This window comes from Rhipicephalus microplus, chromosome 7, assembly GCF_043290135.1.
Source record: "Rhipicephalus microplus isolate Deutch F79 chromosome 7, USDA_Rmic, whole genome shotgun sequence".
Classification (NCBI taxonomy): Eukaryota; Metazoa; Arthropoda; class Arachnida; order Ixodida; family Ixodidae; genus Rhipicephalus; species Rhipicephalus microplus.
Window position 1 is genome coordinate 81,304,029 of NC_134706.1, and position 26,464 is coordinate 81,330,492.

At 48.9% G+C, this 26,464-nt stretch overlaps 1 protein-coding gene across 1 annotated transcript in view; it reads left to right on the plus strand.

Annotated features, from left to right (window-relative positions):
• LOC142766997 (uncharacterized) overlaps positions 1-21,136 on the plus strand; it is a 34,220-nt gene extending 13,084 nt beyond the window's left edge. The window contains exon 4 of the mRNA XM_075868210.1: positions 20,977-21,136. Coding sequence (XP_075724325.1) covers positions 20,977-21,085 — 109 coding nt within the window. The 3' untranslated portion in view covers positions 21,086-21,136. The remainder of the gene's footprint in view (positions 1-20,976) is intronic.
• The last annotated feature ends 5,328 nt before the right edge of the window (positions 21,137-26,464 follow it).

The window sequence follows — 26,464 nt, forward strand, 5'->3', positions numbered from 1 at the left end:
AGATAGATAGATAGATAGATAGATACGCTCAATGTCGCCGAAGTTCGCTAAGAAATGCTTCGCATTTAATAATAATACTATGCACTTACTGTTTTTATGTCTCAAACCAAAGGTATCGTTACCGATGTGGTAGTGAATGGTTCCGCTACAGGACGGGTGTATTGTAGCGATGTGTTTTACAATACGCTCTTGTCATTTAACGCTCTCTTCGCGTACCCATTGGTCAGATTGACAAGCAAATTGTCAGTATGACAAAAAGGCAAGCGCGCTAAGAGGCTATTAAAGATTATGGACCATCTTCCCTAAGAGAATCCTCATGGGATGCGAAGCAGAAGTGGTGCGCATGGTGTTGACCCGTGTGAATCGGGCGTTGACGCGAAACTCCGTGGAGCGTTTACTCGAGTAAACGTTTGTTTGAAGCGCAATGAGATGGGAGGTGGGTTGGGTTTGGTGTTTGTTTCGTCGCAGATAAACGAGCCGAAGGAGTATTTCTACTCGACGCGCGGTCGAGCATTGCGGGAGGTATCTAGAGTGGGTGAAGCGAGAGAGAAGTGTGTTGCGAGTGGGCAGATTAGCGCGGCAGCTGTGGGCGCTGCGGCGAGCATTCTATGAGTGAGAGAGAGTGACGTCAGCACGCACTTGCGATAGAAGAATGTGAGGGGAGTGTGACGTCAACACGCACCTGCAGCGTGACCTACTTGGCACCAGCCCAACACCTGTCGCGAGGGGAAAGCGTTGCAGCGCGTTCATACGGGCGCACGTATACGTACGGCGTTACACACGTGAGTCAAAGAGCTGCTTCGCATCTAAAAGGCACCGGAGAAGGCACCGCCACAAATTACCTACCCAGAAATAGCAAATCGGATGATGTTGCCGTCTTGGTATAATTGGAGGAGCATCTGTTCATGTGCCTGTTGAATGTACGCAATGTTAACGGTTTGCTAGAAAAAAAGTTAATAGTTGCATTTAGGCCTACAAACATTATTCCACTAATAAGTTTGAGCATGTGAAACTGCTCAAACTAAATTGTTCCAATTCAAACTAACTGCCTACTAAATTGTTCGTTGACCACCAGCTCGAACAAAACTATTGAAAGACCCTGGTTCAAAGCTCCTGTCTGAATAATGACTCAGGCATCCAAATGCATCTCGCATGAGCAATGTTCTTTGGTTCAAGCAAGACACCGGCAGTTTCTCGTCGCAGTATCCAACCATAGCGTAGTTCCACGTCAGCTCGTAAAACGAATATCAGGTCCTTTCCGTCAATGCCCTCAATTCCAGAGGAGCAGTTTTTCAGGAATAATATGTTGAGCATTGCTGATGTCTCTGGAGACTTAATTGAAGGCGTATGAAACAAGAAATACAGAAATGTGGAACGTTCCGTACTTTCGCACTAATTATGGTTTTCAGATGCTTCGATGTACTCTACCGCGAATTCTGAATACTTATATTAGCAAAGGTATAGATGTGTCTCTTTTAAGTGTCGCAGAATTAGCGGCTCTTTTTGTTCTATAAACTATGTAGCAAACTATGTTATATGTTCTATAAACTATGTATTTATTCAGGTGCAGAAGATTGCTGCAAGTTCCTTTGTTGTGTAAGCTATGTTTCAACTACGTTTTCAGGTTTCCTTCCTTTGTGGCATGATCTTTACGTAAAACAATGTGAAAGTGTATGATATTGTGATGTCCTTCATCTGCTGCCATTGTTCACAAAGGGGGCGGAGGATCCCTCAAGCCGTCATTACGGCTTTTCCCTCCGCCTCCTGTTACACTGTACTGTGACGAAGCAAATAAAGCAATCAATCAATCAATCAATTAACGTCAATATGAGCCTGTGTTGAGCTCATGGAGAGATGAAATGATGTAAAATGACACTGTGGTGTAGTCGAGGGTCTGTCCAGAGAACCAGAGCCAGCCAATGTCTCGGGGAGATGTCGATGAGAGTAGCCGGAGCTGACAAGAAGAAGAGTTTATTTAGAGAATTTGCATTTTTAAGAAGTGTGATTACGTGATTGATGGTAACATCATGGAAGCTCTTGATGGAAGATTGATGGAAGCTTCTGGGAGCTTGTATAGAGCGCTTTGACGATCGCGTTTTATGCTAAGGTTTTCCTAGGATTCCCTGCAGGAAAAATAATGCAGGCCAGGACAGCCCAATGAAAATGCCATTTTCATCTCTGCCTCAAAAATGGGAAGGTGAAACGCTGCCCCCTTCTCAACCCACGAAAGAGGAAAGAGACACACCCAATTCGTCTATGGTGAGGGAGAAAACGCTGCGGGATACAGTACAGTGCAGAGACGTTGGGTTGAACGTCCAGGTCAACAGTGTGGTTTGTTGCAGTGATGAGTGTGCGGCGCCGGGCAGGCCAAGGTTTGTGGAAAACTGCGGCACGAAGGCCCCACGAATAACGTGGGAAACGCACCCAAGTATGGATCCCAGAGGCTTTGATTTTCGTCCTGTGCAACGCAGAAACGGCCACCCTTTCTAAGCCGTTTTGACTGCAAACAGCCATTCTTAGTCCGTCAGTCGGTCGGACATGTTCAAAGGGCTTTACAAATGGCTGCAAAATTCGAAGTACTGCTGTCGTGTTGTCGCTGCTTATGGCGCATTTCTGGGAGCACTGACCCGGATCAAATCAGGGTATGCTCAGTCTCAACGTCTCATGCGCCCAAACAGCGCCAAACCAGGCAGACCGATCACAACAACGGCAAAGCATTAAGGCGAGCTAGTTGGTACTGTTAGGGTTGGCGAAGGTCGCTGATGGCATCCCACCGCTGCCACCAGTTGTTAGAGTTGAAGAAGGAAGAAGTTGCAGGTGATGGCATCCCAGTGGAGGAACTGAACGCTGACAAGAGGATACGGGAAACATAACAGGGGTTTATGACATTATTTACACCTATTTACAGACAAGAAGGGATAGTGGTTTCACAAACCACGAGCGTGGTGGTTGAACACTACATAGTTCAGAGCCCGATGTCCAGCACTCTGCCGCGTCGTTTTATGCCCTGTCGGGATCCTCCTCTCAGAGTCGAACACCAATCACGCACACACAGGTGAGGGAGGCGAGCATGCAAGATCCACGTGAACACTGCACTGTGGTGGCGCCAGCAGGGCTCTTCCTCGTCGTGTGTGTGCCGTACTCGAGAGTTCCCACGATCCGGGCAGCATACTTCAAAGGGTCCGCCGATTTTGTTCGCTCAATTAGCGAGGTAATTTGCGGTGGCCGTTGGTCTCCTCCAGGAAGGTGCTGTCTCTGTTGGCCTCTCTCGAATGGTTAGCGGCGTCTTGGCTACACGACGTCTCGCCCTTCGGCTAGCACGTACAATGCCTGACGAGCATAGGCAGTCGACCGGTCGGCTTGGTGATTGGGGTTCAAAAGGGAGCGCCGCTTCTCTCTCAGCTCCGGCGCCGGCCACGCCAGCCCTCCTGTCGCCCGACGAGTCGATGAGGCCATCAGTCACGCTGCTGCTTGAAGGGACGACCAAAGGGTCCGCACTTGAAGGACGGGACTCGCCTCTGCCCGCCGCCTGGTCTGGATAATCTCTCAAATACTTGACAGCATCCGTCAGACTTGGCGCCGAAGGGATTGAGAGACGAATCCCCAGGCCAAACCTAACAGTACTTATTCATACTTATGTATTGAAAATGCTTAGACGGCAGGGACAAGCAAAAAAAAAAATGCAACACGCTCGCCTGAGTTGCAACCATTTCTGCTCTAGTTTAATGCTTTTATTATATATATATATATATATATATATATATATATATATATATATATATATATATATATATATATGGGAAAGAAGTGTACACCTAAGGGCTCGTTTTTCCGTGTTTTAACACAATAATAATGAAATCTAACAGACAATAATGCCAAGTAATGTATAGGGGAAGTTATTAGAACCAATGGAATGTAAATAAAAAGAAAGAAAAGTGGATGAAAAAATAACCAGCCCAGAAAAAAAAGAAAAAAAGTAAAAAAAGAGGAAGAACCACTGTCAACACTGAGAACAAAACCAAATGTACGTCCACATCCAGTTCTAATCCCGTGCTGGACATTTGGTTTTGTTCTCAGTGTTCACAGTGGTTCTTCCTTTTTTACTTTCTTTTTTTCTTTTTTTCTTTTCGTCTTTTTTCTTCTCTTTCTTTCTTTTTTTCTTTCTTTCTTTCTTTTTTAGTTCTCTCTCACTCTCGCAAACATCTTCCAAGGCGAGAGGGACGCGGCAGCAACGAAGTTTGGAAGTTCATGTTAGTATAACTCATCCCCTGATGAAGTGAGAACCCCTCCCGAAACTGTTGGGAAGTATATTTATCCTTGTTGACAACGCTGCCATTGTGCCATATCCCATACCTTCAAGAAGACTGACTGGCCCATGGAATTATTACTCCCACTATATATATATATATATATATATATATATATATATATATATATATATATATATATATATATATATATATATATATATATATATATATATATATATATATATATAAGATAAAGAAGTGTATACCGAAGGGCTCGTTTTTCCGTGTTTTAACACAATATTAATGAGATGTAACAGACAGTAATGCCATGGCTGGTTATTTATTTTTTCATCCACTTTTATTTCTTCTTATGTACATTCAATTGGTTCTAATACCTTCCTTGGCATTACTGTCTGTTAGATCTCATATATATATATATATATATATATATATTCAAATGGTGGTTTTGGGACGTTAAACCCCACAAATCAATTATATATATATATATATATATATATATATATATATATATATATATATATATATATATATATATATATATATATATATTGAAACGGGGTGTTGAACCAGCAGGAGTTGACTCGGCGAACGAAAGCTTTATTGAGCGCAAGGGCTAACTGAACGCAAGCCTGCGATCACAGCAAGTCTTCTTCCTTTTCTATATTCGAGCTCCATGCCCACTGCGCTCGTTACAATCACCCCCGGGCGATGAGGGAGCCATCCTGGCGACCTAAGGACAGGTGTACACAGAAGGGTCATGGTATGGCTTGAGCCGAGAAATGTGTACAATTTCTTGTCCCCGACGGCGCTTGTCCGGAGATGCATCCAGTGGCTCGACCAGGTAGTTGACAGGGGATGTTTGGCGTATAACTCGATAAGGGCCATGGTACCTGGACGAAAGCTTGTGGGAGAGTCCTGGAGGAGTAAAAGGAATCCATAACCACACCAGTGAGTTCGGTGCAAAGCTCATAGGCGTGGCTGATGCGTCGTGGCGATGTTTTTGGCGCGTCTGGTCATGTGACGTGAACGCACGAGCAAGCTTCCGACATTCTTCAGCGTGTGCTGCTGCTCGAGAAACGGTAGTTATCTCTGAAGGGTCCGGTCGATAAGGAAGAATACTATCCATTGTTGATGATGGCTCGCGTCCATAAAGAAGAAAGAAAGGCGAAAATCTAGTGGTGCTTTGCGTTGCAGTGTTGTAAGCATATGTCACAAAAGGCAGTATGCTATCCCAATTTGACAGGTCGGATGAAGCGTACTTGGCCAGCATATCCCCAAGTGTACGATTAAAACGCTCTGTCATCCCATTAGTTTGCGGATGATAGGCTGTGGTAGTGCGGTGTATGATGCGACACTCGCTCAACAACGCTTTGATAGCATCGGAGAGAAAAACGCGGCCGCGGTCGCTTAGTAACTCTCGAGGTGCTCCATGCCTTAAAACCAGGTTTTGCAGTATAAAACACGCAACGTCTTTTGCGGTAGCAGAAGGTAACGCAGCTGTTTCAGCGTACCGCGTTAGGTGGTCGATAGCGACAATGACCCAGCGGTTGCTACTCGAAGTATAGGGAAGCGGACCGTAAAGGTCGATTCCGACACGATCGAAAGCTCGTGCTGGACATGGCAACGGCTGCAAGGGACCTGTGGCATGCTGAGTGGGCATTTTGCGTCGCTGGCACGTAAGGCAAGACCTTACGTAATGGCGAACGAAACGGTACATACCGCGCCAGTAGTACCGCAGCTGCAAGCGAGTGTATGTTTTTAACACACCAGCGTGGCCACATTGCGGATCATCGTGGAACGTGGCACAGATGTCAGAGCGCAGATGTCGGGGAATGACGAGCAACCACTTACGCCCCATCGAACTGTAGTTTCGGCGGTAAAGCAGGTTATCCCGAATAGCGAAGTGTCCTGCTTGACGGCGAAGCGTCCTGGAAACTGGAGCGGGCGTCCGGTTTGAGAGCAAGTCCAAAAGAGAAGAAATCCAAGCATCTTTGCGTTGCTCGGAAGGCATGTCCGAAATGCTGATGGCCAAGGCAGCACTGGTGGAGATAGGCGAGCCGACAGGTTCTGAAGCCAATGGCGAACGTGACAGGGCATCGGCGTCGGAATGCTTACGGCCAGAACGGTAGACAACACGGATATCGAACTCCTGTAACCGCAATGCCCAACGAGCGAGCCGACCATTAGGATCTTTTAGTGAAGATAACCAGCAAAGCGCATGGTGGTCTGTTACAATATCAAACGGACGTCCATATAAATAAGGCCGAAATTTTCCAATTGCCCAAATAATGGCAAGGCACTCCTTTTCAGTTACACTGTAATTCTTCTCGGCTTTACTGAGGGTGCGGCTGGCATAGGCAACGACGTACTCGTCAAAGCCATCCTTGCGTTGGGCCAGTATGGCCCCTAGCCCGACGCCACTAGCGTCTGTATGAAGCTCCGTTGGAGCAGATGGATCGAAATGTCGGAGTATGGGAGGCGTGGTGAGAAGCCGTCGGAGTTCCTGAAATGCATCATCACACGCCTGCGACCACGCTGACAAATCAGACCTTCCGGCAAGAAGATTGGTCAAGGGGGCGATAATGGAGGCGAAATTGCGGACGTAGCGCCGGAAGTAAGAACATAGGCCGATGAAGCTTCGAAGCTCTTTGACAGTGGTTGGCTTTGGGAACGCCGCGACTGCATTAAGTTTCGTAGGGTCCGGGAGAATGCCGTCCTTAGAAACCACATGGCCGAGAATTACAAGCTTGCGAGCGCCGAAGTGGCATTTCTTCAAGTTAAGTTGAAGTCTCGCCGTTGAAAGGCACGTAAGAACTTGCTCGAGGCGGCTGAGGTGGGTCGCAAAGTCGCTTGAAAATACCACAATGTCGTCCAAATAACAGAGGCACGTTTTCCATTTCATACCTCGCAAGACGGTATCCATCATTCTTTCGAAAGTGGCAGGCGCATTGCAGAGGCCAAAGGGCATAACGGTGAATTCATATAGTCCATCCGGTGTTACAAAGGCTGTCTTCGGGCGGTCACCCTCTGCCATGGGCACCTGCCAGTAGCCGGAGCGTAAATCTAACGAAGAAAAGAACTCTGCTCCTTGTAGGCAGTCCAAAGCATCATCGATGCGCGGCAGAGGGTATACGTCTTTGCGCGTTATCTTGTTGAGTCGGCGGTAGTCAACGCAGAACCGGATGGATCCGTCTTTTTTCTTGACGAGAACAACCGGTGAAGCCCAGGGACTGTTGGAGGGCTCGATGATGCCACGTTTCAACATGTCGTCCACTTGTTCGTCGATGACACGGCGTTCAGCAGATGACACATGGTACGGACGCTGCCTTAGTGGGGCTTGTTGACCGGTGTCAATACGGTGAACGACCGCAGAGGTTCGGCTTAAGCCTGACTGGTCACGATCGAACGAAGAACGAAAGCGGAGAAGAAGATTTATAATCTCTTCGCGCTGAGTTGGTGCGAGCTCAGAGTCGATGGCATCCGAGAATACGTCCAGAGCATCATTAGGCGCGTTGGTAGGAGTGACAGCACAAATTGGGAGCGAAACCGTTGAATCGGGTATAGTAGCCGGAAGAATGCACTCGCAAGGTTCGTAGCTTCCCAGGCATTCTCCACGTAGTAAGGATGACGGGCTGTCCGAGGGATTGCACACATAAATGGCAGCGTGACCATTGCGAAAAATGACGACGGCAAACGGAAGCATGATATTTCGACGGCACGCAGATGGGACCGATGGCATAAACAACACAGGCGATTTCGGGGGGGAGGCACACGACACCGAGACAACAACAGCTGAGAAAGGCGCAATGTCAACGTCAGAAGCAGCAAACACTCTACACGAAGCGCCATCGTCGGGGTCATAGCACGGCACAGATAATGCGAGTTCAGAACGAGCACAGTCGACCAAAGCAGAATTTGACGAAAGAAAGTCCCATCCAAGGATAACGTCATGCGAAGAACGGAATAAAACTACAAATGAGACGACGTACATCGCACCTTGAATGACGACTCGTGCAGTGCACCTAGCTGAAGGCTGAATTTGATGGGACGTAGCTGTCTGCAAAGATAGGTCGGTAAGTTGCGTGGTCACTTTCTTCAAGTTTCGGCACAGTTTCTCGCTAATTACAGATACGGCAGCTCCAGTGTCAACAAGTCCGTGCACCTTTATGCCATCAATATAGAGTTCGATTTCGTTCGGGGGACAGCAGTTAGGTCTTGAAATTTTCGCTGCCAACGCAGTTCTTGCCTCCGGAACTGCGCCCGTCAGTTTTCCCCTCGCGGTGGGCTGTTGCGACGTAACATTGGAGAAATGGATCTGCGACGAGGAGAAGGCGAACGGCTTGAGCCGGATGGGCGGCGGCCGGTACGTACGTCTAGAGGTGGATCGGCAGGAACGGGATATCGCGGCTGAATGGGCATGTAGTGTGAGGCCCCTGCAATGTCATGAGAAGGGAAGCTGCGACGGCGGCAGTGACGAGCTATGTGGCCTGGGATGCCACATGAAAAACATATTGGCCGATTATCCGGAGTGCGCCATTGGCTGACGGTAGGGGCACTTGTCGCCGAATAAGGTACCGGAAACGGTCGTGCAGGCGGCGGCTTCATATAAACGTTCCGAGTTGTTTCGTATAGCGCCGGAGACGGGACAGTCAACGGGTGGGCAGGCGGCGTCGACGAATAAACGTGGCGAGTTGCTTCGTAGATAGCCGGAGACGATGGAGCGCGTGGCCGAGCAACAGCGGCTGCATATGTTAGTGGTGCGGTAACAGATGGTGGAGCCGGAGCTGGCGGCAATGCTTCGGCAACTTGCGATTCAATGACCTGACGAAGGGAAGGCGATAAAGGTGCCATCGGCTCGGTAGTTCTGGTGATTATAGATAGCTGCCTGGTGACCTCCTCGTGTATGAATTGCTTTATGAGTGGCATTAAAGCAGAGTGGTCGGCAGTGTCATGGCGATAGTCGAGGGATGAAAGGTCCGCGGTGTCTTGAGCAGCGCAACGTGTGGAAGCACGTTGCCTACGCAGCTCATCATAACTTTTGCAGAGCTGAATCACCTCGGCGACTGTCTGGGGACACTTCGCAGCAAGCATTTGGAATGCACCATCGTCGATTCCTTTCATTATGTTTTTTATCTTGCCTGCCTCATCCAGAGTCGGGTTGATGAGCTGGCAGAGGAAGAGCACATCTTCGATGTAGCTCGTGAAAGTCTCATCTGTTCTCTGTACTCTGCCACGCAAGCGCTGTTCAGCACGAAGGCGGCGGACAGCAGGACGTCCAAAGACTTCCGAGAGGGTTTTTGCCAATTCCGACCACGTACTGAAATCACTTCGATGATTTCTGTACCATAGTTTCGCCACGTCGGTCAGGTAAAAATTCACATTTGTGAGCTTATCGGCTGCGTTCCACTTATTGTACACGCTCACCAGTTCATACTCGGCAATCCAGTTGTCCACATCTTGGTCCTCTGTGCCACCAAATATGGGGGGGTCGCGCTGCCGGAGAGCGCCAGCGCAGAAGACAGGTATGGGTGCCAGAGCTGGAGTGGTGGCCTGAGACGGTCACGGATCAGTCATCGCAGAAGGTGGTTGGAGTGTGCGGCTACGAAGCTCCAGGATGAGGACCAGATGTATCCCAGCACTTCCACCACTTGAAACGGGGTGTTGAACCAGCAGGAGTTGACTCGGCGAACGAAAGCTTTATTGAGCGCAAGGGCTAACTGAACGCAAGCCTGCGATCACAGCAAGTCTTCTTCCTTTTCTATATTCGAGCTCCATGCCCACTGCGCTCGTTACAATATATATATATATTGTGAGCGCAGTCACCGACTCTTCTTTATCAATTGGACGTGTCATCATTTGTATAATTTCCTTATCTGTAGATATCATCATCAGTGTGTGCCAGCTCAAGCTCGTCTCGAATAAAGCTCTTCCTCATAAGTGGTGGATGGTGCTTCTCGATCCCCAAGTCCTCTCGCACGTTACCACTGGAGCTCCGCTCAGGTCGTCGTCTACTACCACCTGCCATGGCACCGCAAAACAATCCTGGTCCATCCGACACCACCAGCCCAGTGCAGCCTCCGCCGTTGACCCTCGCCATCCACAGCCGCCAGCGTGATCCGCCAGTATTCTCGGGTCTCAAAGGGGATGACGTCGAAGAATGGCTACACCCCTACGACCTCGTCAGCGAGTTGAACAGGTGGGATACTCCACACAAGTTACGTACGGTCTCTTTCTACCTAAGTGATGTTGCGAAAACCTGGTTTTGGAACCACCTCCAAGATCTTCGCGACTGGGACACGTTCGCACGGTAGATCCGTCAGATTTTTGGTTCCCCTAGTGTTCGCGCTGAAGCAGCAATGAAGAAGCTTCCTGAGGGCATTCAGCTGGCGGGTGAATCATACACCTCGTACATTGAGGATGTTCTTGCCTTGTGCAAGCCTGTAAATTCATCTATACCTCAAAGCGACCAAATACGCTATATTATCAAAGGCATAAATACCGTCGCATTCAACGCCCTTGCGTCGCAAATCCCTACCACGACACAAGATGTCATCACCATTTGCCAGAGACTAGAAGAATTTCACTCTCTTCGTCTTTGCCATGATGCCTCGGACATTCGTCTTCCTGCGGCCCTCGGCATTCGTGCCCTGGTCCGCGACATCGTTCGTGAGGAGCTTCATGGGCGCTGCTCTTCCTGCACTCCACCATCTACTTTAGCCTCAGCTCTAACCAACTTGCGGTACGTCATTAGGAAAGAGATTGCATCTGCGTCACATCAACCTTGTTCCGCCGAATCCAGACCTCATCAGGTACCAACGTACGCAGAAGTCGCGGCGCTCTCAGCACCCACCACTATCCCAGCGGCTACATCAGGTGGCCATGTACCTGTGGCGTCAGTGTCCCCACCGATGCGCCCACAGCAGTATTACGCTATGATGCGTCCCCCACGCCCAATCTGTTATTATTGGGACTATAGCTAGGGGTCATATATCTCGCTTTTGCTGAAGGCGCCAACAGGACGAGCAACGTGGCTATGCTCCAGAGGAACGCGGACGCTTCAGTCCACTCACGAACTACCAGCGCACGCCTTACCGGTCCTCTTTTCAGCGTTCGCCCTCTCCACCTTACGGTATTGGTCTGCCTGTGAACTCCCGCGAGTCTCGCCGCCGCTCACCATCTCTCAATTGCTGTTCCGTATCGCCTGTGCGACCTGCCTCCAATGTTCTGAATGCCCACTCGGAAAACTCCCCAATGCAGTTTTAGGAGGGGAAACTGCATCCACCGGACAGCCAACAATTCCTCCAGACAGACCATCGATTTTGTTAACAGTGTTAGTAGAAGGTATACGCGTTGAAGCTCTAGTGGATACTGGTGCTGCTATTTCCATTATTCGCTCTAACCTTTGCTCCTGTCTCCGCAAAGTAACAACACCTTACTCGGACACGTCTCTCCGTGGTGCGACGAACACCATTTGTCGCCCACTCACCCAGTGTTCAGTTCGTGTTTTCAATAGACGGTATCCATCACCATATTGCTGTTGCTGTTTGTCAATGAGTTCGGTTACTGTGCCACACAGCTGCGCTGCGAGTGGGTTGGCCCATGTGTCGTTCTCGATGCCGCTGAGAATGAGGGAAATACGTTCTTCCTCTGCTAAATGGTACGGCGCCTTGTTCAGAATGGCGTTTTGGTGTGGGATTTTTTGTCGTATGCACGTGCTTCTGTATCTTGCCGTCAGCGCCTCATCCACCTCAATCCCACTGGCTCTTCTGTATCGGAACACGAAGAGCGCATTCGTCTCGTCACCAATTTGGATTAGGTTCTTTGGCCATCCCGAGAAGAAGTAATTAGCGTTGATCGCATCAACATTGTGGATGGCGACGTGCTTCTACTACCTTATGGCCACACGGCACATCGAGGCATTCTCATCATTCCAGGCCTTGTTCGTTTTTTTAAGGGTCTGCTTTTATAACTGCGTTAAATCAGACCCCCGAACCCTTATTGTTGCCCTGTGGGTCAACAGTCACACGCGCTATTTACCCGCATCCCGTTGCAATTGTTGCCCTTCCAAGTCAAGAAGACCTACCAGAGCCAAGCACGCCGCCGCTCAACTCTCCTACTTCTCTATCGGTGACGATAAGCCCTGATTTGACAACAGCCCAGAGTCAAGAATTGCCGAATTTATTGAACAGACATCTCTCCTTGTTTGACGTTCATTCTGCTGTCCTTGGTATGACAACTTCTGCGACTCACCGAATTCAGACTGATGGCTCCCGAATTATTCACCGGCGCCCATAGCGCGTGTCTCTTGCAGAAAAGAAGATAATCGAAAAAAAACGTCTCAGACATGCTTCGACGGAATATCATACGTCCTTCTTCAAGTCCATGGTCTTCGCCAGTTGTTTTGGTGCAAAAGAAAGACGAAACAGTACGTTTTTGCGTTGATTACCGGGCACTGAACAAAATAACGCGCAAAGATGTTTACCCTCTTCCACGAATCAATGACGCACTAGATTCGTTGCATGGCGCAGGGTATTTTTCCAGCCTTGACCTGTGATCGGGTACTGGCAAATACCAGTGTTCGAATCTGACCAAAAGAAGACGGTTTTTACCACCCCAGATGGGCAATATGAATTTAACGCAATGCCTTTCGGACTTTGTAACGCGCCTGCTACCTTCGAACGTATGATGATAGTGCACTGCGTGTCCTGAAGTGGAAAACCTGCTTATGCTACCTCGACGACATCATAGTGTTTTCATCTACCTTTTCGCAACATCTGCAACGTCTTGAAGAAGTCCTAGGTTGCCTTGCAAAGCTGGTTTACGGCTGAATACGAAAAAAAAGCACCTTCGCAAGCAAGACGATCAAGGTTCTAGGGCATTTAGTCAGCAAAGGCGGTATTCGACCAGATCCTGAAAAGCTTGCCGCCGTCCTCAAGTTTCCCCGTTTGTTGCGTCAAAAAGACCAGTGCAGTTTTCTCGGCTTGGCATCCTACTTTTGGCGCTTCATACGCGATTTCGCAAGGCTTGCCTCTCTGCTCCATCAACTGCTCGCAAGTAACAAGGCATTCGCCTGGTCCGAAGACTGTGAAAAGGCTTTCCTGGCGTTGAAGCAAGCCCTGACATCCGACCCGGTACTATGTCACTTCGATCCAGGTGCACTCACGATTCTTCACACTGACGCCAGTGGTGATGTTCTCGGTGCCGTTCTACTGCAGCGTGACAACACCGCACGCGAACGTGTCATCGTTTACGCCAGTCGTGCTTTGACTGCTGCCGAGAAAAATTACACAATAAGCGAACAAGAGTGCCTCGTTGTTGTATGGGCGGTACAAACATTTTGTCCATACCTCCACGGCCACCACTTCACAGTCGTCACCGACCACAACCCATTGTGCTGGCTTTCGTCACTCAAGAACTTATCGGGCCGTCTTGGCCACTGGGTGCTTCGTTTACAAGAGCACAACTTTGATGTCGTCTACAGGTCTGATAAGAAGCACCAAGATGCTGATGCTCTCTCTCGCTGTCCTCTACCCAACCGTAATAGCCCACCGTCACCAATTTCCACCGCAGCATTACCCATCGCAGGTCTCAGTTGGCTACGATCCGGCCACCCTTCTACCCTTGTGTCGCATCAACACGTTGTCTCTTACTGCCGCTCCATAATAGCACGCTTAGAAGGCACATTCACTCCTCCGAATGCCCGACTTCGCCGACAACTGAAACAATTCAAGCTTCACGATGGTGTTTTACATCGCGATATTTACCACGTTGAAGGAAACAAATGGGTCCCCGTTATACCACGTTGTCTACAACGTCAGGTTCTCGAGACATTCCACGATGATCCTGCTGCTGGGCATCTCGGCTATCACAAAACATACGACAAAATACGCAGTCGGTTCACCTGGCCTGGCCTCTTATCCGCCATTGCCAAATATGTTTCTTCGTGTGCCTTATGTCAACGGCGGAAACGACCCACTACTGCTCGTTCTGGCTTTCTTCAACCTCTTCCTTGTCCCGCTTTGCCATTCGAAGTCGTTAGGATAGACTTGTGCGGCCCTCTTCCCGTGATCTACGATGGAAATCGTTGGATTGTAACGGCTGTTGACCACCTCACTCGTTATGCGGAAACAGCCTCACTGCACGCTGGTACAGCCACTGAAGTAGCTGATTTTTTTTCTGTGTAACATATTCCTACGTCATGGACCTCCAGGTGCTCTGCTCAGCGACCACGGCAAGGTTTTTCTTTCCTCTATTGTTGCTGAGGTTCTACGCACCGCCAACACCATCCACAAGACAACTTCTACTTATCATCCACAAACAAATGGCCTGACGGAACGCTTCCATCGTACCCTATTGGACATGATTGCCATGTACGTTAACCCTGACCACACGAACTGAGACGCCATTTTGCCATTCGTAACGTTCGCCTACAATACGGCTACGCAACGCACCACCGGCTTTTCTCCCAATTTTCTGGTTCATCGCCGCTCTCCAAGTGTAACTGTGGACGTCTCCTTCCTTTCGGCTCCTGCTACCTCAGCAGGCCCTTTATCCGCACAATTTTTGTCTCGCCTCTAGCACAGCCGTCATCTGGCCCGAATCAACACCGGCATCTCTCAAGAAGCTCGCAAGTCTCGCTACGACTCAACTCACCGTGCTGTCATCTTTTCCCCAGGAGACGAAGTTCTTCTGTGGACTCCCGTGCGTGTGCCCGGCTTATGTGAACAATTTCCCAGTCGTTTTATAGGACCTTATACGGTGATTGAACAAACGTCCCCGGTTATTTCCCGTACCTCACCACTTAACGCTCCCTCCGACCACCGTTGCCGTGGGACAGAAATTGTGCACGTTTCTCGACTGAAACTGTATACCCGACGCAATTCCTAATATTGTCTCTCGCGCGGCCAGGAGGCCACTTCCAGCGTGACGGGGAATTAGTGTGAGCGTACTCACCGACTCTTCTTTATCAATCGGACGTGTCATCATCATTTGTATAATTTACTTATCTGTAGATATCATCATAAGTGTCTGCCAGCTCGAGCTCGTCCCGAGTAAAACTCTTCTTCATGATATATATAAATATATATATCCACGCAAAGTAGCACACCACGCTGTTATGCCTGCGAGTCGACAGCGAACGTCCGTGCCTCTGAAAAAGGCAATCTCTGTCAAGGCAGCCCGCCTGACGCGAACAACTCAACGGCGTAAACACGCGCGGCGCCTCTCTGGCGCGCACGTGCAGTGAGTCAGCGCAGCCAGCGAGCCCGTCGAGTAAACAACTGGCGTCTTCCTGTCTGGGGGGGGGGGGGCGGCTGACGCAATGCGCGGCGACGTCACTCGTCCTTGGGTGCAGCCACCTGCAGCGCAGCCTCTCCAGATTCGATGATAAAGAAGGACGCGGCCCAGCGGCGACCTCATTAGAGGATTCTAACCTCGCGACCAGCGGCGCTTCTGATTGGACATTCGAGTTGGACCCAGTGCATATAAAAGAAGCCCTGCGGCGCGTTGAAGAGACCCCCCTTGGACAGTGGATCCATTTGAGAGTAGAGTTATGTGTTAGAGAGAAGAGCTCGGCTCTTCGCGTCTCTGTCGGCCCCAGTGCCGAATTTGTAACGCCTCTGTATATATGCTGTACATAAACCTTGTTTAACTCACCGTCGTCTCGTCCGCTCGTGTATCAGCTCTGCGCAGAAGCAGTCGCGAGCTGAGAAACCTGCGCTCCCAAACGGCTGGTGACCTTCCCGGCGAAGTTCGAAGCAGTGGCGCCTTCGGGACCGTGTTGGCGTCGCCGTCTTTCGTAAACAGTGGTTGCAGCGGTGAGATTCGTAGCGCCCTTCGTAACGTCGTCGCAGGCGCGCGTCGCAACAGTGGTGGCAGCGGTGGGATTTCGAGGCGCCCTTCGTAACGTCGTCGGAGGTGCGCTTCGCAACAGTGGTTGGCAGCGGTGGGATCAGCCGGCGTCAGCGACATTGATGCGGTGAGTGCCTGATGTTTTCCCCTCAGTTCACCAGACTACTCTAGCTCAGGTTGTAGTAGTTTAGAGAAGGGCTGTGTGAAGCATTGAAGTGAGCTTTGATCGTTTCAGGCAAAGTCGAAGTGCTTTGAAACCAAAGTTAATGCGGAGGGGGTAAACACGGGAGTGTGAAAAATTGCTTGTGCGTCTTGCTAGTAGACTCATAGTCGGTACGGCAAGTAAATTCTTAACAGGGGCAAACAGCAAGAGGCTAGTGTGAACGATGGAGAACCTTAAAGTGAAGGAACTCATCGAAATTTGTGAGGAACTCGGCATTACTTTGGGCCGTGCGAAACGAAAACAAGCGATCCTTGAGATCATGAAGGATAAGGGAGTGTCGGCTGAGGAAGTCGATGAGGCCTGGGTGGATATCAAAGCACGCCGCGAGGAGGCTGAAAGGCGAGAAGCTCGCGAAGAAGCTGAAAGGCGAGAAGCTCGCGAACGTGAAGAAGCTGTAAGGCGAGAAGCTCGCGAAGAAGCTGAAAGGCGAGAAGCTCGCGAAGAAGCTGAAAGGCGAGAAGCTCGCGAACGTGAAGAAGCTGAAAGGCGAGAACGCCGTGAGGAAGCCGAGGGACAGGAGCGGCTCGAGTTGAAACGAATAGAATTGGCGATACTGCAGTGTTCGCAAGCGCCTAGCGTAGCTTCTCCGACGATTCAGGTCAGCGGTTTTAGAATTCGGGACCAACTGCCACCGTTCGTAGTAGGCGAGGACATGGCGAAGTATCTCGTCAAGTTTGAACACGTCTGTGAGCGAAACGCTTTGGAGCGGTCTCTTTGGGCGCAGAACCTGTTAGCTCTTCTTCCCGGCGAAGTGTTCGACGCGATAACTTGCTTGTCGAGGGAAGCGTTTGAGAGCTATGACGAGGTTAAGGAAGTGCTCTTGAGACGTTATAAGTTGTCACCCGAGGCTTTCAGGCAAAGGTTCCGGTATGCTAAAAGGGGGAATGAGTCACACGTTGACTTCGCGTTTCGTCTTAAAGCTGATTTAATTGAATGGCTCAAGGGTGAAGGTGTTCATGACGACCGCGATAAAGTGGTGGAATGCGTTGCATTGGAGCAATTCTACCGCTGCATCGAGGAGGATGTCAAACTTTGGCTGCAGGACAGACTTGGTGAAGTACAGCTAAACAAGGCAGCAGAGTTAGCTGAGGAGTATTATACTCGCCGAAAGTTGCATAGCAGGGCAGTGCGCGTTGAAAAGGATGAAAGGAAAGAGGGCTTTTCAAGGAAACCTGATCAACGGAAACCCGCTCCGCACCGTAATTTCAAGAAGGACCCGTCTCTTACGAATGACACTGTAGGGGAAGGGCAAACGGAAGCGGAGAAATCGAGTGAGGTTTCTACCACACGGGCGTTTGAATCACGGAAGCCGCTAATCTGCTACAACTGCAAAAAGGAAGGGCACATCGCGATAAACTGTAAGCAAAAGTTTGCAACTATCCTAGAATCGGAAAACAAACGGAAGCCACTAATCTGCTACAACTGCAAAAAGGAAGGGAACATCGCAATAAACTGTAACGAAAAGTTTGCTTTTGCAACAATCCGAGAATCGGAAAGGAACATGCGGTTGTTGGAGCCGTATATCCAAGAAATTAGTCTGAATGGGAAAAAGTGTCGAGTACTTCGCGACTCAGCAGAAACCATGGATGTTGTCCATCCTTCATTGGTGTCTCCGGATGACTTTACAGGAGAACGCGCGTGGATCAGGCAAGTCGGCGAGGAGCAGAGTGCTTGCTTACCAATCGCTACGGTTGTCATTAAAGGCCCGTTCGGTGAGCTTCGCACCGAAGCGGCTGTGTCTGCCGCGCTAAATGATCGTTTTCCTTATCTTTTCTCCAACAACTCAGAGCAGCTTCTTAAACAGCAGGGTAAATCGTTCTTCCCCAACTTAGCGTACATGGCCCTCACGCGATCGCAAGCGCGAAAGCTTTCGCGGGAGCTTGATCTTGTTCTATGTGGAAAAACAAGTTCAAAAGCAGCAGATCTGTGTGACCTTGGCGGCGAGTCGACGGAACCTCAGAGAGGAAATTTTCCGCGTGAGTCATGTGAGCAGTCACGCGAGCGGCCCGTCGCTGAAGCGACCGGCGCGGTTTCCGTAGCAAGGGGAGACGACATGGCGCCATTAAGTCAGAGCGAGAGGGCTGCAACGCTCTCGCCTATAGCGGAAAGTTGGAGTGAGCTGTCGAGGGTTGATCGAGAAACGCCCATTCGAGAGCAGTGTGCGGACCCCTCGATTAAAGCGCTAGAGCAAAGCCACATGAAAGCTTCACACATGTTGTCGAAGGAGTACCACGACAAATCGGCGAAAAAGCGCGCTTTTGAGGTAGGAAGTCAGGTAATGCTGCTGCAGCCGTCCAAAAGGAACAAGCTTGAGGTTGATTGGGAAGAGCCTGCCAATGTAATATCGAAGCTTCCCGATACGAATTATGAAGTGAAATTAGGAAGGCGGCAGAACAAAATTTACAACTTGATGAAACCCTACGTTCAACATCAAGCGGTCGTAAATCAGCTTTTGAATGCTTCAGAGGAAGAGGAAGCAGAAATTTTTAGTTCTTGTGAGGTAATCGAAGGGGGATCGAAAGTAATCTGGGAGCAGATAAACCTAGAGCCTAGGTTAAGTGAAGTCCGGAAGGAGGACCTGAGAAAGATTGTTTCCGAGTTTGGAGACGTATTTTCGGACCGCCCGGGAAACACGAGGGTGATCGAACACGATATCGAGCTAAGCGGTGAGGAGTCAATCCGTAGCAAGCCGTATCGTTGTTCCCCTGTGCAACGTCTCAAGTGTGAGCCACTCTTGGTACCGCATAGGTATCGTCGCCTAAAAGTGGCCGGTTACTGAGTTGGAGCGTGATACTCCGACAGCACAACTTCGACGTGCGCTAAAAAAAGGAAAGCTATACGCTAATGCAGGTGCATTGAGCCGTGCGTTTAGTTAATACTTTCTCCGCCTTTCGGTTTTTCGCTGGCGATTCGGGGCAAAATTTTGACCTCATCACGACCTGAGCTGAGCGCTCTCGTCCAGAGTGAGCTCAAGGGGCCAACTTTATGTTGTATTCTAATTCGTTACGTTGTTGTACGTGGGAAAAAAAAATTGAGTTGTCATTTTAAGAGTCTTGTATCCCACATGTGCCTCTTGATGTAGAGGGAACGAAATTCCGATAGACACGTAGCTAGGTATATGTTGAACTATACTTTGTCTGGTGTTCTGTCGGGTGACCAAGGGCACTTGCTTGTGTCGTGTGTTGTCTGTTGTCGAACCGTTCTTGACAAGTTGCAGAACCATCGACAAGTGCTGAAACCAATGATCGTCAGAGACGAGCGAAGCTAGCCGGCAAGTTGTGGCGACAAGCCAGTGGAGCTGGGATCCGTCCTCAAGAATGGGATGTGTTCCCGGAACAGAGTCTGGAGCTGCATTCTCCCCATGGCCCTGGAGACCAGCCTGGTGGGACCTGGCGAACGAGCGCGCCTGACGTCCGAGCCACGTGGGAGCAGCTCGTCGTTTCGGCGCATTGTCTGGCGGCGGGGGTGCTGTTATGCCTGTGAGTCGACAGCGAACGTCCGTGCCTCTGAAAAAGGCAATCTCTGTCAAGGCAGCCCGCCTGACGCGAACAACTCAACGGCGTAAACACGCGCGGCGCCTCTCTGGCGCGCACGTGCAGTGAGTCAGCGCAGCCAGCGAGCCCGTCGAGTAAACAACTGGCGTCTTCCTGTCTGGGGGGGGGGGGGGGGGGGGCGGCTGACGCAATGCGCGGCGACGTCACTCGTCCTTGGGTGCAGCCACCTGCAGCGCAGCCTCTCCAGATTCGATGATAAAGAAGGACGCGGCCCAGCGGCGACCTCATTAGAGGATTCTAACCTCGCGACCAGCGGCGCTTCTGATTGGACATTCGAGTTGGACCCAGTGCATATAAAAGAAGCCCTGCGGCGCGTTGAAGAGACCCCCCTTGGACAGTGAATACATTTGAGAGTAGAGTTATGTGTTAGAGAGAAGAGCTCGGCTCTTCGCGTCTCTGTCGGCCCCAGTGCCGAATTTGTAACGCCTCTGTATATATGCTGTACATAAACCTTGTTTAACTCACCGTCGTCTCGTCCGCTCGTGTATCAGCTCTGCGCAGAAGCAGTCGCGAGCTGAGAAACCTGCGCTCCCAAACGGCTGGTGACCTTCCCGGCGAAGTTCGAAGCAGTGGCGCCTTCGGGACCGTGTTGGCGTCGCCGTCTTTCGTAAACAGTGGTTGCAGCGGTGAGATTCGTAGCGCCATTCGTAACGTCGTCGGAGGCGCGCGTCGCAACAACGCCGACGCTCTGCTGATTACCTTCACCCTTCCGGTAGCTGTGAGCGGCCCCATTCTAACCCGAATAGATGAGCGGATAAATTGATGCTAGGAGCGTCCACTTGATAACGCTTATGGCGTTAGCGATACCGTCCGTGTTACCTAGTATATCATAGCTTGTAATATTTAGAGCGTTCCGAACAGCTACGTGATGCTGCGGCGCGGCAACAGCAGGTGCTATCTGAAGGTCATTTTTAGTGCGACGCTGTATTTTCATGATTAGTAGAAAAGTTATGAAAGATCCTGTAGAGTTTAAGATCGGAAGCTTCTAAAAACAAATAGGCCGTTTATCAGACAAATTTGAGCCACATATCTAAAAAAAAAATATGTGGCCTTGGAGTAACTGGCCATTTTAATACAGGTGCCAAGACGTCGCTGGCCTAAACCAGCATCCTCCCGGAGCGCCAGGTGGACCGATGGGGGCGTGGCCTCACTGCTGTGGAAGATGTCCCGCTTTGCCACGAGGATAAAATGACTCGGTGGAAAAACCTTCTCTAATAAAACAAGTCAGTGCACTGGAATATCATTTGTGGCAATGGCAAATCAGACATTATATCGCAGTACATTTTCTTTGCATGATAAGATGGTTTCAAGAACTCAGATTTTTATGTATAGTAAATATATTGCTCTTAGAATATACTCCACGTTGTTTTGTGTTCCTTGATCAGCCAAGCCAAATGTAAGAAGATACGACAGTGACATTGTGTTATTGCTTGTTGCAGTCGACACGCAAATCAACTAAGCGCACCAAGAGTTCACTTTGATCGTAATAAAGATCAATACAGACGAAGGAAATTCACATGCAATACAAAGGGGATGACGACCACCATGCTTAGCGTTTCACATAACCTCGCCACCTCGGAAAAAAGGCCTATGTAATGGTGGTCACGTTAGGAAAACATCTTTGTAAAACTGTCCCAAAACCACCTTATGGGTACGAGAGGCGCCGTATCGGTGGTTTCCAGAAATCTCGACCACCTGGGGTTTTTTAACGTTCCCCTAAATTTGAGAACTCGGGCCTCAAGCATTTTTGCCTCCATCGAAAATGCGGCTGCCTCGGCCTGCGCGTCAGCAGCCGAGTGCCTTAGCCACTAGATCACCGTGGCGGTGCTGTGTGGCGAAATAACCGCGATACTTAGCAGGGTGCATGCATCAAGTAAGAACTAGGCGATGACGACCCACCGAAATAGGTCACAGCCTTAAAGCGGCGCTAGTCTATTCTTTAGCAATTATGAGTTTTCGGTCTGACTTTTCATGTGCCTAAACAAATAGCCTGCAGTGGCCGTCCAACGTAACGATCACGTGGAAGTAGCCGATAGGTATGCGAAACCGGGGTGCGCAACTCGAACGTCGACAAGAAACGTCAGATTACGAGTACTACCCCTCGAAATTAAAAAAACTTCAACAGTGACACATTTTGATGTCAGATATATAAAAATTGAACTAGACAGAAAGAAGCTACGCGAGAAGAAACACATAGGAAGGAGTGTCATCTAGAGGATTCCGCTAGGCTAGTACGAAGCTAGCAAGGCCAGAAGTTCAAATTCATGCCAGTTCTTTGTTTAGACAACAGGAACTGAGTTCCAAAGACGTAAAAGAAGACCACACGAGCTGCGTGTAATGTGAAGTCGAGTATTGAATGACGATAATGTAGTGTTCAACGGTGCTAATAAGAACGTGTGGGAGAACCCCTACTTAGAGATAGCGCACCAGCAGAGCATGCAAGAGGCCCGTGGTTCGAATAACGATGCCAGCGTATTTTCAACGGAATATATTTATTAAAAAAAATGTGTGATGATTCAATTGTAAAAAAAAGGCAGATCTCACGTACAGTGGGAATCGATGATATGCGAAGCACGAACGAGAAATGTTGATATGTCACTTTAAAATCAGCCCAACATTACGAGGTGGAGGTAAATGATGCCGTACATGACTTTGTCATGATTATCATGTTTGAATGTGTCATTTACTTTTGTCATCTATTCACGTCACGTGATACCAAATTTAGCATATCTGAAGCTAGCGAAACGGCCGCGAGCACGTTTGAGAGTGGTATGTTGCCATGTTCTTGCATGACACGCGTGTCAGGATTATCATGCATTGCACCAGTCATATATTTCGTCATCCATTCACGTCAGGTAACACCAAATTTGGTATATGTGGATCTAGCAAAACGGCCGCGAGCGCATCATGAAGGGCCCAGTTTACTCCAATGTAGCGTTGACGCGCGCGCACGCTGGGCACAGCGATGCTACGTTAGCAAAACGCGAGCACTCTATAGTTTGACGCCAGGCGCGACCAGCATTCTTCAGTGCTGCCCGACAGTGACATGCTGCATTTCGCGCCGATGCCATAGAGTAACATTACTCTATTCCGTTGCGTTACCCTGACAACACTGCGTCGCCCTCTTTTTGTAACGGAGGGATGTCGGACGCACTTAAACGCGCATGCGTCAACGCAACGCAGCGCGACGCGCGCCTGCGAGTATATGGCAGGACCGGCGCCTGGCATGGCAACGCCGGCGTGACGCGACGAAATGAGCGCCGGTGAGCACGTGCACCGCGTCATGTCAAAATGTATTGGCACATTGACTGTGGCATGTAGTCTTGTTTTTACATGACACGCATGTCATGATTATTATGTTTGCACCAGTCACATAGCTTCATCATCCATTGAAGTAACGTAATACGAAATTTGGCATATGTGAAGCTAGTGAAACGGCCGCGAGCGTATCATAAGTGTGGCATGTAGTCATGTTGTTACGTGGCACGCATGCCATGATTTTCATCTTAGGGTCTGTCAATTGTGTTCGCCATGCAATCATGCCATACCATACCAGTTTTGCAACATGAAATGTGATCGAAACTACCGCAAAAGCTTCAGGACCATTAAATGAAAATAATGACACTCATGACATACTTTCATGATTTTCATGTTATGACTAGTTAAATACGTTCTTCATACAATCCTGTTATGCCATGCCAAGTATGGTACCGATACCATTATCGAAACGGCCAGGAGAGCTAAATGTCGTAGGCGGCTAGATGAATAGATAGATAGATAGATAGACAGATAGATAGATAGATAGATAGATAGATAGATAGATAGATAGATAGATAGATAGATAGATACGCTCAAAGTCGACGAAGTTCGCCAAGAATTGGTTCACATTTGAAAAAAAAAGGGGGGGGGGCGGGGTGGTCTGGGATGCGGCATCACTGGCGACGATCACCACCGGTAATGCACTTCTTCAAGATTAGAATTGGCCTCCCTTGTGCAGTAATTGGCCACTACCTCCCACATGCATACTCCAACTAACTCTCGGCTTTCAGCCTCCAGCGGCTGAGAAGCAATTGTTCAAGGTAGCGGTCAGACCTGCGAAGCAGTGGAGGACACTAAGAGTCCTTGGTTCCGGAAAGGCCGCGATTGGAATCTGAACTTGGGTACGTTTAGCGCTAGTATGCCATCTTGTGAGGCTAGTCTAGTTGTGATATTCAAGGAATCAGGGCTTGTGAAGTGGGATGTGATAGGGCTAAAATGATGTAGCTGGCAACATAGATGAATACTATAATAACATTAGTGGGGGGTGGGGTAGTATCGAAATGAAGTTTAACGAAAGGTTCAAGATAAAGGTGGTACAACGCACCTACATCGAATAATGATGATAATTTGGTGTAACGCTTCTACGAAGACGTAGAGTCGGTAATTAATATATTAGGAGGAGGAAGAGGAGGAGGAGGGGAAGAAATGAAAGGCAGGAAGATCAACCAGATGCACGTATGGTTTGCTACCCTGCCCTGGGGAAAGGGGTGAGGGAATTAAAAGCGAAGAAAAAGGAGAGGTAAAGGGCACCATGTGGGTACTTGTGACGTTGTCGATCGCACGCTTATAAGTGGTCACTTATTCCGGTCGATTAATAAGGTAAAAACACAGTGAATTATGGTGATGGGAGACTTCAATTACGAGGTGGGCAAGAAGCAGGCCACCGACCATGAATGGGGGGGGGGGGGGAATATGATATCGTCTCTAAAAATGCTAGAAGGAAGTTACTAGTAGAGTTCGCAGAACGTAGTAATTTGCGAATATTGAATATCCTCTTCAGAAAATAGGCAAACCGAAAGTGGACGAGGAGGAGTCCCCAAAGCAAAACTAGAAATGACATATCCTTCATTCTGTGTGCGCACCCAGGCATTGTACAGGATGTAGGAGTAGTTGGTAAGATCCGATGCAGCGACCGAAGAGCTCGAATTCGCCTAGACTTAAGCGAAGGCGCAGAACTCATATGCAAGAAGCGAAATAGTGAGCTAATGCTGAGGAGAAAGGTACATGAATTCAGAATTTCACTTCAAAATAGATTCGCGGCTCATAACGATGTAGCCAACGTTAGCGTTGACACAATTAACGATAATATTACTAGTATGATCAAGGAGTGTGCAATGAAAGTGGGAGGTACATTCATTAGAAAGGACCATGGCGAAACATCTCAGGAGGTGAAAAACCTAATTAAGACACGAAAAAACATGAAATCCTCGAACGTGACAGACAAGATAGCGCTGGGGGAGCTTTAGAAGTTCATCGATAGCCATAAGGTAGCCGATATAAGAAGGTATAGCAAAAAAAAAATGACCATGCTGTAAAAGGCAGAAAAAGCCGAAAACCTGTGAAGGCAAACCTGTGCATAGGCAAAAAAAAAAAACACCAAGCGCACAGCATGGTCACAGCGAAAACTAGAAGAGCGGCCTTTCAGAGCCTTTTGTAAACACTTATTGGGTAACTGCTGCAAGCACAGTTGCTTGATGACCACTATGGCATTAATAATCAAAACTTTAGGGTAGTAGGCCCGCATTCGCTATGCTGTTTTTCGTGATTATCATCAGAAGCGTGGTATCCGCTAAACAATTGCAAGAAATTCTGTGCCAATTGTTCATGCAGTGGCTGACGGCGATGAGGAATTGTGCCTGAAGTGGGTATGCGCCACAGTTAATAGCTGAACAAAAACAAGCTTTTGTAATGGGTTGCTGCATTGAACAAACCACTCGTTACGCTATTCGCGTTTTGCGACGACTGCTTGTTCTTGCGCTGTTTTAAAACGCTTTATAATTCGTATTTACGCAATTGCTTTCCCGACATAAAGCGTGCCAAGGCAAGTTTGCCAACAAGACCAAAGAATTAAACTGCACACTTCCACGCTGCCAGTGAAAACGTGGCTGAATGAAAAATCAATATACGTACCTTGGACAGTGAATTGTAGACTCTGCAACCAACCTGAGACTATAGAGCATTGTTTTATTCATTGTCGTGACGCTTTTTATTTTTGGGACATTCTAAAAAGAACGTTCAGAAAAGAACTTCCAATAACAGCCCATGGTATTAGGTGCCTTCCGTTCAAAAAGAGTCTGACTGATAGTACTCATTACGACTTGTTCATGTTGTTGGGACTTTATTCATTATGGAAAAGTCGCATGATCGATAGACACGCCGAGCCACCACGGTCGACGAGATCTGTCTTCCGAGAAGCAGTTGCTCAAGTGCGCAGTGTTATCGAGACTTTTGACCCCGTTCATGAGTGGCTTCCCGTTCTTGACGCTTGTGTGTGTTTGCCTGACTTCTGATGAAGTATGTTCTGTGTACTTACTGGTGATAATTTCATTCAAAAAAGAAAAAAAAGCATCAGCGTGGCTCAGTGGTAGAGTACTGGGCTGGAACCGAGGGGACCCGGGTTCGAGCCCCAGTGTGTCATTTGTACTAGTTTTTTTGCTAATTTTGCGCGATATGGTTACGGACACCAGCGGCGGCGGTGGTGGACAACTACGGCGCTTCGTGATACCCGAGTTGTGATCTCATAACAG